The sequence below is a fragment of the Etheostoma spectabile genome, chromosome 16, assembly GCF_008692095.1.
Source record: "Etheostoma spectabile isolate EspeVRDwgs_2016 chromosome 16, UIUC_Espe_1.0, whole genome shotgun sequence".
NCBI lineage: Eukaryota > Metazoa > Chordata > Actinopteri > Perciformes > Percidae > Etheostoma > Etheostoma spectabile.
Genome location: NC_045748.1, coordinates 9,482,779 through 9,497,076, shown reverse-complemented (window position 1 = coordinate 9,497,076; position 14,298 = coordinate 9,482,779). Strand labels below are relative to the sequence as shown.

The following is a 14,298-nucleotide window of genomic DNA, read 5'->3' as shown; positions in this document are numbered from 1 at the left end:
TAATGTGTGGCACTCTGTACTAAGATTGAAAATGTGAATTTGCCTCACCGTATATAAAGGCATGTCTTCTTCTTCTTCTTCTTCTAATATTTGAAGGCTGTCTTCTTCTTCTCTAGTAATGTTGAAGGCATGTCTCTTCTTCTTTAGTAATGTTGAAGGCATGTCTTCTTCTTCGTAATATTGAAGGCATGTCTTCTTCAGATACTTTGAGCATGTCTTCTCTCATAATATTCAAGGAATGTCTTCTTCTTCTTCTTCAGTAATTTGAAGGCATGTCCTTCTTCCAGTAATATTCAAGGAAATGTCTTCTTCTTCTTCTAATGTTGAAGGCATGTCTTCTTCTTCAGTAATATTCAAGGAATGTCTCTTCTTCTTTTCAGTATGTTGAAGGCATGTCTTCTTCAGTATATTCTGAAGGCAGTCTTCTTCTTTCCTCTTCTAGTAATATTCAAGGAATGTCGTCTTCTCTCTTCAGTATGTGAAGGCATGTCTTCTTCTTCTTTGTAGTATGTTGAAGGCAGTCTTCTTCAGTAATATTGAGGCTGTCCTTCTTCTTCTTCCGTAATATTGAGGCATGTCTCTTCTTCTTCAGTAATTGAGGCAGTCTGTCTCTTCATGTAATATAAGGCTGTCTTCTCAGTACAGGATGTCTTCTCTTCATAATATTGAAGGCATGTCTTCTTCTTCTCAGTAATTTCAGCTCTTCGAGTGAGCTGCGCCTCCTGTAAGTAGACGAGAGCAGGCGGCAGCAGCGGGGGCGGGGACAGAAAGCTGCGGTGAAGTCGTACCGTTTCCAGCCGATTCCAGCCGCCTTCAGTGCTGACAGGAAGTGACAAAACACTGTGGTGCGATTCCGATTTATAAAAATATATCAACCCTCATACCAGCTGGTACACAGTCTCCAGTTTGGTTAGTTATGACAAGTAGCTGGCAAGTGCTCTACATGCGACCTGTTGCTGATTTGAATGTACCAGACTGTATGATCCCGTGATCTGAACGGATTTAGTCTCTCTGACTTCTAAAACGTCTCTACATCCACACAGCATGTGTTCTGGACAGAATAAGTCTTTAAAATCAGACAAATCAATTAAAATCGCTCCGTTCAAAAACATAAAAAGTTTATAAAACGTCCCATCATGTTGTAACCACTCACTGTTAAATCAGCTGAGAAGCCGGCGTTTCCCAGCATGCTCTGGGTCCGCCTGGGTCCGCCTGGCTCTTGCAGTCGGTGAAAAGCACATTGCGCCGCCTGCGTCTCAGCCCTCGCCGCCTGCGTCTCAGCCCTGCGTCCGCCTGCGTCTCAGCCTGCTTCCGCCTGCGTCTCAGCCCTGCGTCCGCCTTCTCTCCGTGAGATTATCGTTGCCCCCCCCCGTGTGCACGACGCATGAGCAAGTAGTCGGGATCAAGTCGGACACAATCTACCCAGCATGCAACGGCGCCGATCGCCGGTGATCGATTCTGCTCATACCTGGCTCATCTCGAACGAGCGTATTGAAGGCCTGTCTTCTTCTCTTCTTCTTCTTCAGTAATATTGCAGGCATGTCTTCTCTTCTTCCGTAATAGTCAAGTGGCATGTCTTCTTCTTCAGTAATATTGAAGGCATGTCTTCTTCTTCTTCAGTAATATTGAAGGCATGTTCTTCTTCTTTCAGTAATATTAGGCATGTCTTCTCTTCAGTAATATTGAAGGCTGTCTTTCTTCTTTCATTATCGAAGGCATGTCTTCTTCTTCAGTACATCATGATATTACCATCAGGGGTGTTCATACGTCGTCATCAATTGAGCTCAGTGATATTTTAAATTGAGCATATAGAATACAAAACATGTTTACTGTTATTATTATTATATTATTATTATTATTATTTATGGAAAGGACTTACTCTCTGGTATCTGAGTCGTAGGAGGTGACTCCATTGGCCGGAGGACATGTTGATCCACTGGTGCTGCTCTGGGAGAAGAATCTGCCACACCTTCATATTGTTAGCAATTATTTACTTCTTAAAATAGAGTTTGGAGTGAAAAAGAAATGACATTATCGAACATAACTCCTAACCTTAAAGACAGTAGGCACGTTCCTGCACAAGCTAACACAAATGTGTTAGAAGAAGCTGGGACTACAGTTTCAATCGATTAATCGCTTATAAAAAAAACAGTTGCCGATTATTTCTTGTCATTAACAAATCAATCGAGACCTTTAGATTTTATTTTAACTGACACTACAACATCATACCACGCTGGGAGCTTTAACCCCACATTTTCTCCTGTGGCTTGGAATTTGAATCAAAGGAAAACGTCTTTTCAATGTTTTTAAACTTAACACTTCCTGTTTAATCGAAAATAAAATGACAGCCAACACATTCAACCATTTGTAGGTTTAATTCTAATATTACGCACTTTAACGCGTTATTTTGACAACACAGCAGAGATGTTGAAGTGATTTAAGGTGGTCACTAACACCACACCGGTTGGTTGTTGCCCCAGGTAACACAGTATTTAAAGATTTAAACCACAGTGACAACGTGTCTGCTGCTAATTTAACAAAGTGAAGGGACACACTCACTGTTCTCTTTTGTCTCGGCTGCACCTGAAAATGTCTCCAACTGACTGCTGCTGGATAAACAATCCAGGCCACACCTTAGGCAGCGATGCAGCTCTCGGGCCGTTTAGCCCCGCCCCCCCCCCAACAGGTGTCACGTTCCTGACTGACCGGAAAGTCTGTCTTGGAAATCCCTCGCGATGCTTCGTAAGTGTAGTAGGTAAGTAACGTAGGTAGGTACAGTGGCTTGAGGAAGTTTACACACCCATGGTAAAGGTTGATTAAAAGAGGAATAAGAAATCATCTTTTGGAATTTATCTTAATGCCTTAATTCAAAAAATTTAGGAAAATACAACCTTTAACCTTTTTTTTTTGAGAATGGTAAATAATGTTCTTCCTTAAAATACAGAGGGCATAAGTATCCCCCCCCTATGTAAAATACAGGGGGCATAAGTAAACACCCCCCTATGTTAAAATACAGGGGCATAAGTCACACCCCCCTATGTTAAAATACAGGGGCATAAGTATACACCCCCTATGTTAAAATACAGTGGCATAATATACACCCCCCTATGTTAAAATACAGGGGCATAAGTATACACCCCCTATGTTAAATACAGGGACATAAGTAAACACCCCCCTATGTTAAATACAGGGGCATAAGTATACACCCCCTATGTTAAATACAGGGGGCATAAGTATACACCCCCCTATGTTAAAAACAGGGGCATAAGTAAACACCCCCTATGTTAAATACAGGGCATAAGTAAACACACCCCCTATGTTACAATACAGGGCATAAGAACACCCCCCTATCGCTCCCCTAGTTTAAAATACAGGGGCATAAGTAAACACCCCCCTATGTTAAATACAGGGACATAAGTACACACCCCCCTATGTTAAAATACAGTGGCATAAGTATCACCCCCCTATTTATGTATAATACAGGGGGCATAAGTAGATCACACCCCTGTTAAAATACAGGGGCATAAGCATCACCCCCCTATGTTAAAATGCAGGGGCATAAGTATACACCCCCCTATGTTAAAATCAGGTGCATAAGTCAAACACCCCTATTTAATACGGGTCATAAGTATACACCCCCCTATGTTAAATATCAGGGGGCATAAGTATACACCCCCTATGTTAAAAATACAGGGGCATAATTACACACAACCCCCCTATGTTAAAGTACAGGAGGCATAAGTATACCCCCCCCTAGTTAAATTCCCATAAGAGGAAGGCAATTTTTATTATTAAGGCCAGTTATTACATGGATCAAGATACTATGTCCCCTGTATTTTAAAAGAACATTAATTTATTATTTATTTAACATTATTCATTCATAAAGAAAATCTTGTCCTTAAAAAAGTTTGGATTTTCCTAAATTCTTTAATTAGGGCATTAAGACAATTCCCAAAGATGTTTTTTTTTTTAATTCCTCTTTTAATCAACTTTCCATGGTGTGGTAACATTCTCAGCCACTGTGGGTATTTAAAGTGGTGTTGTGTGTGTGCGCATAATCAAACCATGACAGAGGAATCAATGGAAAAATACTAACATCCTACAAAACATATTTTTCTTTTGCTTAATGGCTTTGACATCTATTAAGACCGTCCTTACGTAATAAAGCAACACTTTTTTCATTGAAAAGCTGTAACAAAGGAAGTTTGTTTTTGCAGTTCACAATGAACAAGTGACCCTCTTACTCATTTATCTCTGGAGTTTGCCATCTTTATTCTTATTCTGCTGAGTTTAACACCCTGGATGTTCTTCTTACCTTTTCCATTTAAGAAACTGGCTGCCTGTTGATAAAGGAATAAAGGAAGATCCCAGAGCAGAAGCAAAACTGTGTTCTTGAGACAGACAGCACCAATTACATCACTTTAACTTATAAAAGATTTACAGTCAACATGTACATTATACTTGATAACATGAGAAAAGCACAGACTTATGATATAATTTCCTGAATCGAAGATTCCAATTGTTACAGTGGTGTGAAGAGATAAAAAGGGAGATATTAGGAAAATTAGAGATCAAAGCAAAATCTTTAATCGTGAAATGGTAGAAGTGTCACAACACAACATTTAAATCTACATTAGACAATGCATAGTCAGATTGAACAGACAGTGTACAACACATTAAAAAAAGCACCAATAGTCCAGCAGTTCGAGAACAGCTAGATTAGGATTAGTCCAACAAGTGGTGGTTTTTCATTGTGAAATTTATGGTGACAACACACAGACGTGAAAACTGACAGTGCGACTTGCCCAGAGGTAATCTTTACAGAATAATGCAGCTCTACATTTTTAACCTTTCCATCTTCCACTGACTCCATGCAAACATTCAATCCATCGATACCAGTGCATTTTTATGAATTATGAATAAAAGCCGCAGCTACAATCACAGTCACAGTCTCACACACACACATACAGTATATATAAAGTCCTTTGCATATGCATTTTAAAAGGAATAGCTTGACATTTGGGGAAACGTGTTTATTTACTTGCTGGCAGAGAGTTTGAACGGGATGATCGATAACCCTCCTCTGTATCATTTCCTCCATCAAGGTTAGTTTACTTGTCTGTCAGCAGGAAGACAGAGAAAACTACGGCCTGGTTTTCATGAAACTTGTTTGTAAAGGCGTAGGGCTGGGTTCAAATAATCAATTTTCCATTTATGATCTTTGTTGAGTGATCTGTATGTCCTGACAATGATCTTTTAATATGTACGTTTTCACTATGATGCACAAGGCCATGTAACACAAAGCTGTCAAGCCTGGGGAGCAGATTTCATGTCCAGGAAGAAGTCAACTGGGAATGTAACCAGAAAACAGGTGTTTGTTGTCCCGGGACTACTGAAGGGGACTGGTGTTTTAAACCCAAAATAATCTTAATAGTTGTTTTGGAGTCTAAAACTTAAAAGGGTAACTAACCGTTTTTCCCTCAATCTGGACCCTATTTTCCATGTCCTGTGTCTAAGTACTGACTAGGAACAACAATCTTTGACATGGGTCCAGTATTAAGTATTAACTAGTGTATTGGGAAAATGTATTTATCTTCACAAAGTGCTCATTTTGCCACTGACAGGCTCAGATTAATATTCTAAGTGTCGACAACATTACGAAAGGATTTCTAATGAGGTCCGACCTTTCTCTTCAAAGTGTAAGATCCTTTTTTTTAACTAAAAACATCCGTTAAATTGCGTTCACTAACCCCCAGACTCCTGTAAATTAACACGTAATTTTAGCACACGTAAAATACACTTATTCCAAGTCGCACAGAAACAAAATACAACAAAAATTGTTTTGGGTCGTTTCTCTACATTTCTCTAACCATCACAATCTTGTTTTTTGATGAATAACACCTAGTTTCCCTATTTACATGTGAAATATGTTGGCTCTATAACGCTAAGAGTATTGTTTTTTTGCGCCATGACGAAACCAATGTCAAAGAATGGTTCCATTAGTCCACTTAGACCAAAAACCTAGGAAAACAGGTTTGAGGTTGAAAAAATGGTAGTTACCCTTTAACTGTCCTGACCGCAAATCAGTCACCTTTTGTCGGCTAAATTCAATGGAAAGACCAGAGTTCTGTGATTGTCACACAGAGAAGAGAGAGAGAGAGAGAGAGAGGGAGAGAGAGAGAGCTCTTTGATTGTTTTCAATGGTATAGTTGTACAGTTGTTCTTAAACATGACCCTCTAAACTCGATAATTAATTGACAGTTGCACCATGTTGTGTTGACGACTGCTATAGTATGACTACATATATGTCTGTAAAGTAAAAGGACTTTAAACTAACTTTTTTGTGTAATTCTAATGTATTCATTAACGGTGCATTATAAAAAGCATTTAAAGGGTTGCTTCTTTCTTGTATAATTTCTGGCATGTGTTTTCTGAGAATCTCTTTTATATCCAGACTAAGTTTGTAGTACGTGAAAGTTCCCTACCGAAGTGGGACCCTGTGAATCTGAGTATCAACTATTTGGGACGTCACTGGCACACCCGCCCTAGAAGGTAGCATGGGCCAAGGAGCACCCATTACCATCTGGAGCGGATTTCACAAAATGTCAGATTATTCCTTTAAGTATAAGCCTCCCCTTTAGTTCTACGTGTGTGGCCTTAGTAAACATACATACAAACTGCTACTGGACCACAACGCTGTACGCTCCAGAAACTCCCTGTTTACTCTCAGTTAAAATGTTGTTTCCACCTCCAGTAGTGCTCAGCTGTCAAAACAGTTCTGCTTAGAGATCAGTGGTGGAGCAGCCAGAGACGCCTCAGAGCTTTAGCCGAATCGTCGTTCCTCCATCACTTTATCGTATTCTTGGATCTTCTTTTGATGTGCACAGTTTGCTCTTCGGTACTCGCAGCCTCTCCTCTCTCGAGGATGGGGTCACTGGTTTTGATGGATGAAATAATGACTACCTATTAAACCTAAGAGATACGCTTGTGATATTCAGAGCTACACGAATCTGCGGACACATTGTGAACACATCTTTTAACACATCTCCACCCAAAGAGGAAAAACAGGCCGACTAGTTCTGAGATTTTCAGTCTGAATCACCGTGAAACTTTAACTGTTTGTCCGATTTTCTCAGTTTTTCTAATTTTCCCATAAAAAAGTCCCACAACACAGATAATGTATCAACTAACAGTATTGTGGTATCAAACCCTGATATACGTTCTTTCTCTGTGCCACAAGCTCCGTTGTTGTAAAACACGTCAGTGAGCCACACTGCGCACTCAGTGACATGTTCACCCCACACCCCCACACACACACACAACACCACACACACACAACTAAAATTATTCCTCCTACTCAGCAACCAGCTGTTTTAGAGAATTACCATACTAAGACCTGTATATTTGGTTTTTAAAAATGGCATCCTTAGTAGAACCATGGGCTTGGAATGAGACAACAACATAAAGTATCGAGGGACGGACCTTACATGTTGTTAGTTTGGTCTTTTCATGGGATTTGTTGACAAAAAAGAAACCATGTAATCTGACTTTACATTAATACATTTAGATCTAGATAATATTTTAGAATCCGTTCAAAGAGAAACAAAAAAAAGCCACCTGCTGCAGACGGCGTATACAACACATCAACCAGACAATGCTCACCATTTTTCTTCCTCTGGGTAGTCCTGAAGGATTCTGTCTTAAATGCGATCAACCTCCTGCAGCGATGAGACAGAGAGAGAGCAAGAGAGACAGAGAGAGGCAGAAAAGAGCAGAGAGTAGACATAAAGAGAGAGCACACACACACACACACACACACACACACACACACACACACACATGCCCAGGACCTGTACGTGCTCTACACACTAATGGAGAGACGTCAGAGTGAGGGGTCTGCTCCCTCAGATGAGCGCCCTAAGCAGTTGGGCATTTGGTGCCTTGCTCAAGGGCACCTCGGCAGTGCCCAGGTAGGGAACTGGACCCTCTGCAGTAACCGATCCACGCTCCGTATTTGGGTCCGGACGGGGGACTTGAACAGGCGTCCTTCCGGTTCCCCACCCAACTCCCTAAGGACGGGCAACACTTAACGACCATTTAACCCCCTGGGTGTCTTCCCGTCAACGTTGAAAATCTGAGTGTGGATCGATGCTTTCCTCCCTCAAGAAGAATGGTTTTTAACGTGTGACTGCTGGTTTTTAACGTGTGACTGCTGGTTTTTAACGTGTGACTGCTGGTTTTTAACGTGTGACTGCTGGTTTTTAACGTGTGACTGCTGGTTTTTAACGTGTGACTGCTGGTTTTTAACGTGTGACTGCTGGTTTTTAACGTGTGACTGCTGGTTTTTAACGTGTGACTGCTGGTTTTTAACATGTGACTGCTGGTTTTTAACGTGTGACTGCTGGTTTTTAACGTGTGACTGTGGTTTTAACATGTGACGCTGTTTTTAACACTGACTGTGGTTTTAACGTGATGCTGGTTTTTAACAGTGACTGCTGGTTTTTAACACGTGACTGCTGGTTTTTAACACGTGACTGCTGGTTTACAATTTTTAGTGTGACTGCTGGTTTTTAACGTGTGACTGTGGTTTTTAAGTGGATGTGTTTGTAACGTGTGACTGCTGGTTTTTAAATGTGACTGCTGGTTTAAACATGTGACTGTGGTTTTTAACACGTGACTGTGGTTTTTAACGTGTGACTGCTGGTTTTAACGTGTGACTGCTGGTTGTCGGTGACGCTGGTTTGTAAACGTGACTGCGGTGTTTACCTGTGGGACTGCTGTTCCTCTATGGAAAAGCAGCCTTGCATAATTTATTTTTTAAGAACTATATGACATTGTCATTGAGCAGACATGGCCAGTACAGTCTGGTTTCCTTTTTCATTTCTTCTTTTATTCTATCAGATGACCGATGACGGTGAACCAACAGGATGTCACTTATTTCTCAATCTTTAGAAACCGTAGACCATTGGAATTGCAGTACTATAGTTTTTAGTGCACACTAAAAATCTTCTCATTCAATCAATCGACACAAAGATCCTCATTCTTCGAGGGTTGAGGGAAAATCAAAACTTTTTCTTACATTTTTCAACACTTTTGACGTTTTTTTTTCAATGTTTGTCACTTTTTTTTATGTTTTCAACACCACGTAACACTAATTTATTAACATTAGTTTTACAGTTATTTTTGGAATTTATGGTCTATAAACCTCCATTTATAGGAAATTATACCTAATGTTTGAGTTAGAAAAGCAGAAATTAGGAATTATTTAGACTAAGATTAAAGGAATGGATGTTGATGATAATCACAGACTGGAATATGACAACTTTTACTCAATGCTATTTCAAAAACACTTCCATTTGTTTTACAATGCTATAAAATTGAACAAGACGCCCCAAAACTAATGAAAGTAGAGATTTGTACTTGCCAAAGAGCATTGTGTGGAATCAATCATGTTATTTTGGGGAATTAAAAAGAACGTTGATATAGGAAAACGGGTCAATTTGACCCGAGGACAACATGAGGGATAAAGGAAAAGTTTAAATTTTTGAGATTTTACACTAGAAATGATGTACTGACTGAAATCTGTTGAAGTGTTTAGAAAGTTTTCACAGCTTTACCTTTCTGTCATGGAAGTTAAATGTATCTGACAAAAAAAAAACATGTAAATGTGCAGATGAGTATTTCCTTGCGTGGTGCAGGTCTGATTTAACTGACCCAGTGGTGTCTCTGTTACTCTCTTCGCAGTTACGTGCCCCCCCAGCCGGCCTACTCCTACTACCCTGATGACGAGTTCCAGCATTTCTACCGCTGGACGTCTCCGCCGGGCATCCTTAAAATCATGTCCATCATCTGCATCGTGCTGAGCGTTGGCATATTCGCGTGCGTTGCGTCCACGCTGGCGTGGGACGTCCAGGGAGCGATGGACGGCTTCGGGGGCTACGGCTACGGGGGCTACGGGGGAACCGGGTACGGCGGCGGCGGCTCGTACGGCAGCTTTGGCGGCGGTGCGTACGGAGCTGGAAACAGCTACGGCTACGGCGGCATCGGAGGGAACTACTACGACCCCAGGAAGAGCAAAGGGTTCATCATCTTCATGGCGGCCGCCACCTTCATCGCCTGTCTGACCATCTTCATCATCATCGTGTCCCACCAGAGCCTATCGGACAGCAGGAGGTTCTACCTGGCCGTGATCATCATCTGCGCCATCCTAGCGCTGCTGATGCTAATAGCCTCCATAGTGTACCTGGTGGCGGTGAACCCCATGGCTCAGTCCTACGGGTCCACGTTCGGCATGCAGATCGCCGGGCTGTGTGCTCAGTACCAGGGGCCCCAGGCTTCAGGGCTCCTGGTCAACCAGTACCTCTACCACTACTGCGTCCTGGAGCCACAGGAGGTGAACATTCACATTTCCTCGTGCCTTTTATCACGTACAAAGCAGGGCTATTATTAGGAGTGTTAATCACGCGTTTTACAACGATAATATACTATATCGACAACAAAACTAGGGGCCTGCAACCGATACGAGGTGATACATAAGTCCACATAACACAATCAGTTACATTTTTTTAATGAAGCAACTCAAATATAATTTAATGACTAAGTCCTGCCAGACGTTTAAAACCGGGGTCTTCAACAGGGGGTCCGCGACCCCTAGGGGGTCCGAGGAGGTACTGCATACCAAATGTCTTTAAATCCACATTAACATGAATTCAACACACTGTAGTAAACAGATAAATGGAGGCAGAAGATGTCTTTCAGTCATCAATGCACACATGGTACTATAGGACCAGTTTGATAGAACACAATGTTATACAATATATATAATTAGGGGGTCCCCGCTCCATCTCGCCATCATTACACCTCTCGTTGTTATAGGGTAATAAAATATTTTTACTAAATGAAACAGATATATAGGCTATATACAAATACTGTATTGCCATTTTTTTTTTTATGCATGTAAATCATTTTTAGTTTTTATAGAAACTTAAAAGACTTGAAATTGACATTCCCGGATTTGACGCTGTGCCGCATATAGCATCACAGTTATAGCCATTCCTACACAGTTCTCCAACTACGGATTCTGTGTGTATATGTAGCTACGTACTTCTGAGACAAAACAAACTAAAACTACTTAATATACAAACTTAATGTATAAAAACTACATCTTTCTGGGGAAAACAACTAAAACCAACAAACACACTCTGGAAAACTAACTAAAACTGAAATAAAAAAACAACTTGAATATTCCAAACCATAATAACCTTGGTGCTAAAGCGCTGGTTGTGTCTGTAACCGTCTGTGTGCGTCTCCTTTCAGGCCATCGCAGCCGTGTTCGGCTTCCTGGTCGGCATCTCGCTCATCATCATGCTCGTCTTCGCCGTGAAGACTCGCCAGAAAATCCAGTACTTCGGCAAGAGCAACATTTTGTGGAAGAAGGTGAAGGTGATCAACGAGATGGAGCCACCTCAGGACGTGGAGGCGTGGGTGAGTGGATCGGGCGGGTAATAATTTAATATGACAGTTTATTGACTTGGACAGTTATAGAGCTGCAACAACTAGTGGATTCATCAAATGGATTGATAGAAAACTAACCAGCAACTTTTTTTTGTTGTTGCTTTTTTTGCTTTTCTTTGCTAGTTTTAGCTTCTCTAATGTGTTGATTTTGATGATTTTCTTTGTCACACATGGTGGTATCGGAATATTTTTGGGTTTCTAGACAAAACGAGACATTTGAAGATGTCTCCTCGTGTCTATGGGAAACTAATAAGAAGCGTTTTTTACTATTTTACAGATAAAACAATTAATAGATTTGACGAAAAAATCAGCACACAAAAATAATAAATGTTAGTCGCAGCAGTTAAACACTTAATTAATGATCAAAGTAGTTGATTGATCGATTTTTTTTTTGAGTCACGCGTTCAGCTCGAAACTCTTTCTAGAGAGAGGGAGATTGTTTGAAAAGCCTGTCTCGGGTGAGAGGTTTCTGACGCAGGACAGGAGCAGTGTGTGTGTGTTTGTATCAGCCGAGGTTGTCCAACCAGTTTGGTGGCAGTCACCTGTTCATTAGCGGGGGAGGGGAAGTGTGTGTAGCAATACTGAGCTTTAGTTTCAAGGTGTGGTGTGTACACGGATGACAGTTTCAACCTTGCGCTGACGTATCGTGTTAGGAGGAAGAACTCTCAACAATAAAAACCTGGACTTTATATCGTCAGACATTTACGAGGCACTGCACTCGACTTTCAGATCATTATTCATAACATATATATTTGATATGGACAGATAAAGTGGAGTCATGGCGTCCTGAGCAGAGAATAAAGTCCCACTCAGAGGTGTGCTGTGTTGTTTTTTATTTTATTAATCCACTACACCTTACACCCTGTTATTACACACAGGCCTGAATTACACACACATGCTCAGGACCTATACATGCACTAATGGAGAGATGTCAGTGTGGGGGGGGCTGCCCATGGAAAGGCGCCCCGAGCAGTTGAGGGTTTGGTGCCTTGCTCAAGACCACCTTGGCAGTGCCAAGGAGGGGACTTGAACCAGCAACTCTCCGGTTCCCAACCCAACTCCCTACGGACTAAGCTACTGCCCCCCCAATTCAGATAACCAGTCTGAATGCACATGCACGTGCATGTTAGTTTAATTTATGCAGATTATTTAAAAAAACAAAACAGCAAGGCTGCATTCACATAAACTGCGGCAATCCTGAACCTGCAGCGAAAAGTCGAGACAGATTCAACTTTTGAAGAAACGCAACGTGATGTCACGCTGCGGTGGCCAATCATGGGCGATCAGACTAGTCGGCGTGTTTTTGAGGGCGGTGTGAGAGGATGTATGTACAGGAAACAGGAAACATCCCTGAAGCTATCCCTGCCACAAGAAAGTTTTACACTTTAAAAATTAGGGTTAGGAACACAGGTCGTCACAAATGGGACATTTAAGAAACACTCCCCTGCGGAAAATTGGCAGAGCAGTGTTAGTAAGTGTGAACGGGCTCTTAATAACACTAGTTACACTAAGCAGCAGTGAAAACTACAAAAGAAGAACAATAAAATAGGGTTGAATTATTATAAAAAGATCTTAACCCTTATGTTATCCTCGGGTCAAATTGACCCGTTGTCCTATAACAATGTTCTTTTTACTTCCCCAAAATAACATGATTGATTGATCTACTTTCATTAATTTTGGGTCTTATTCAATTTTATAGCATTTGGAAAAACAAATTGAAGTGTTTTTGAAATAGTGTTGAGTAAAAGTTGACATATTCCAGTCTGTGATTATCCATCAACATTCATTCCTAGTTTTAATATGTATGACCTTTTTTAATTACTATATACTTTTCCCAATCATCGATGGCGGCCAAAAGTCAACGGGACGAGACTAAAGCTGCTTTCTGTCCTGACTCGAGGATTTTCACGTAATGGGGAGCGGGATGTGAGAGCCGTTTGGAGGCAATCCCAGCCTGTGTTTTTGTTTTTTTCCTTCAGTGTTTTGAGTACAGCCCCTTTTGTTTAATATTCAATATTTACATTTCAGGATGAATCATGCTGTGTGCAGCTATTTTCAGGAGTGTTTTTGCACCCACTCTCACATCTGCTTACTCCGGTGTAGCCAAGTGTGGGTGAGTCATTCTGTTGATAGTTGTAGGTCATGATGACATTCGGCACAGCCCTGAGTTAACGGCAGAGCGACGAAGAGGAAGAACGAGCCCACCAGTTTGCAGACGCTTAACCTCAGTAACGAGACCCTGGGAACCAGAGGCGTTTATTTCACCAAGAGTCTGTGGGAACTCTTGTGAAAGTGCTGAGGCGGCGACTGCAGCGCTCACTGTACATGTTGTTTTGGAGGAGTTCAGCAGGGCGTAGCTCTGTTGTGTCCCATACTTTCAGAGGACGAGTCCATGCGGGTTTGTCATACCAGAGTTGGAAGAGATCCAACGTGTTGGTTGGCTGCTGGGAGCTTGTAGACAGACGGAGTCTGTGGATGCTTTTGAAGACGTACTGTACTTTTATTCTCTGGCTTTTAAAGGCCTCATGAAGTGTTAAAGCAACACAGCAACTTATTGGGACTTTTAACTTATTCAGCGTATCAGCGTATCCCAGAGTTTGATAAATCCATACGTACCCTTCTCATCTCTGTGCGTTTCGTAACTCTGTCTGACTAAGTGACAAAATAACGCCAACACCTTCCTATTTAGGGACTATTTGTTTTTAATTTCAGGGACTACTGGAGGAGTTTTAGGGTCTTTAGTCAAAAAAGACTTGACCCTCCCTTTGGCAATAATACATTTTT

At 41.3% G+C, this 14,298-nt stretch overlaps 1 protein-coding gene across 2 annotated transcripts in view; it reads left to right on the top strand.

The window, feature by feature from the left end:
- Positions 1 to 14,298, top strand: part of oclna (occludin a) — a 28,742-nt gene that overhangs the window by 1,096 nt on the left and 13,348 nt on the right. For both annotated transcript variants that reach the window (XR_004335676.1, XM_032539843.1), the window contains exons 3-4: positions 9,745 to 10,393; positions 11,317 to 11,484. Coding sequence is in view for 1 of the 2 variants with exons in the window: in XM_032539843.1 (XP_032395734.1) it covers positions 9,745 to 10,393; positions 11,317 to 11,484 (817 nt within the window). In the remaining variant the exon portion in view is untranslated. The remainder of the gene's footprint in view (positions 1 to 9,744; positions 10,394 to 11,316; positions 11,485 to 14,298) is intronic.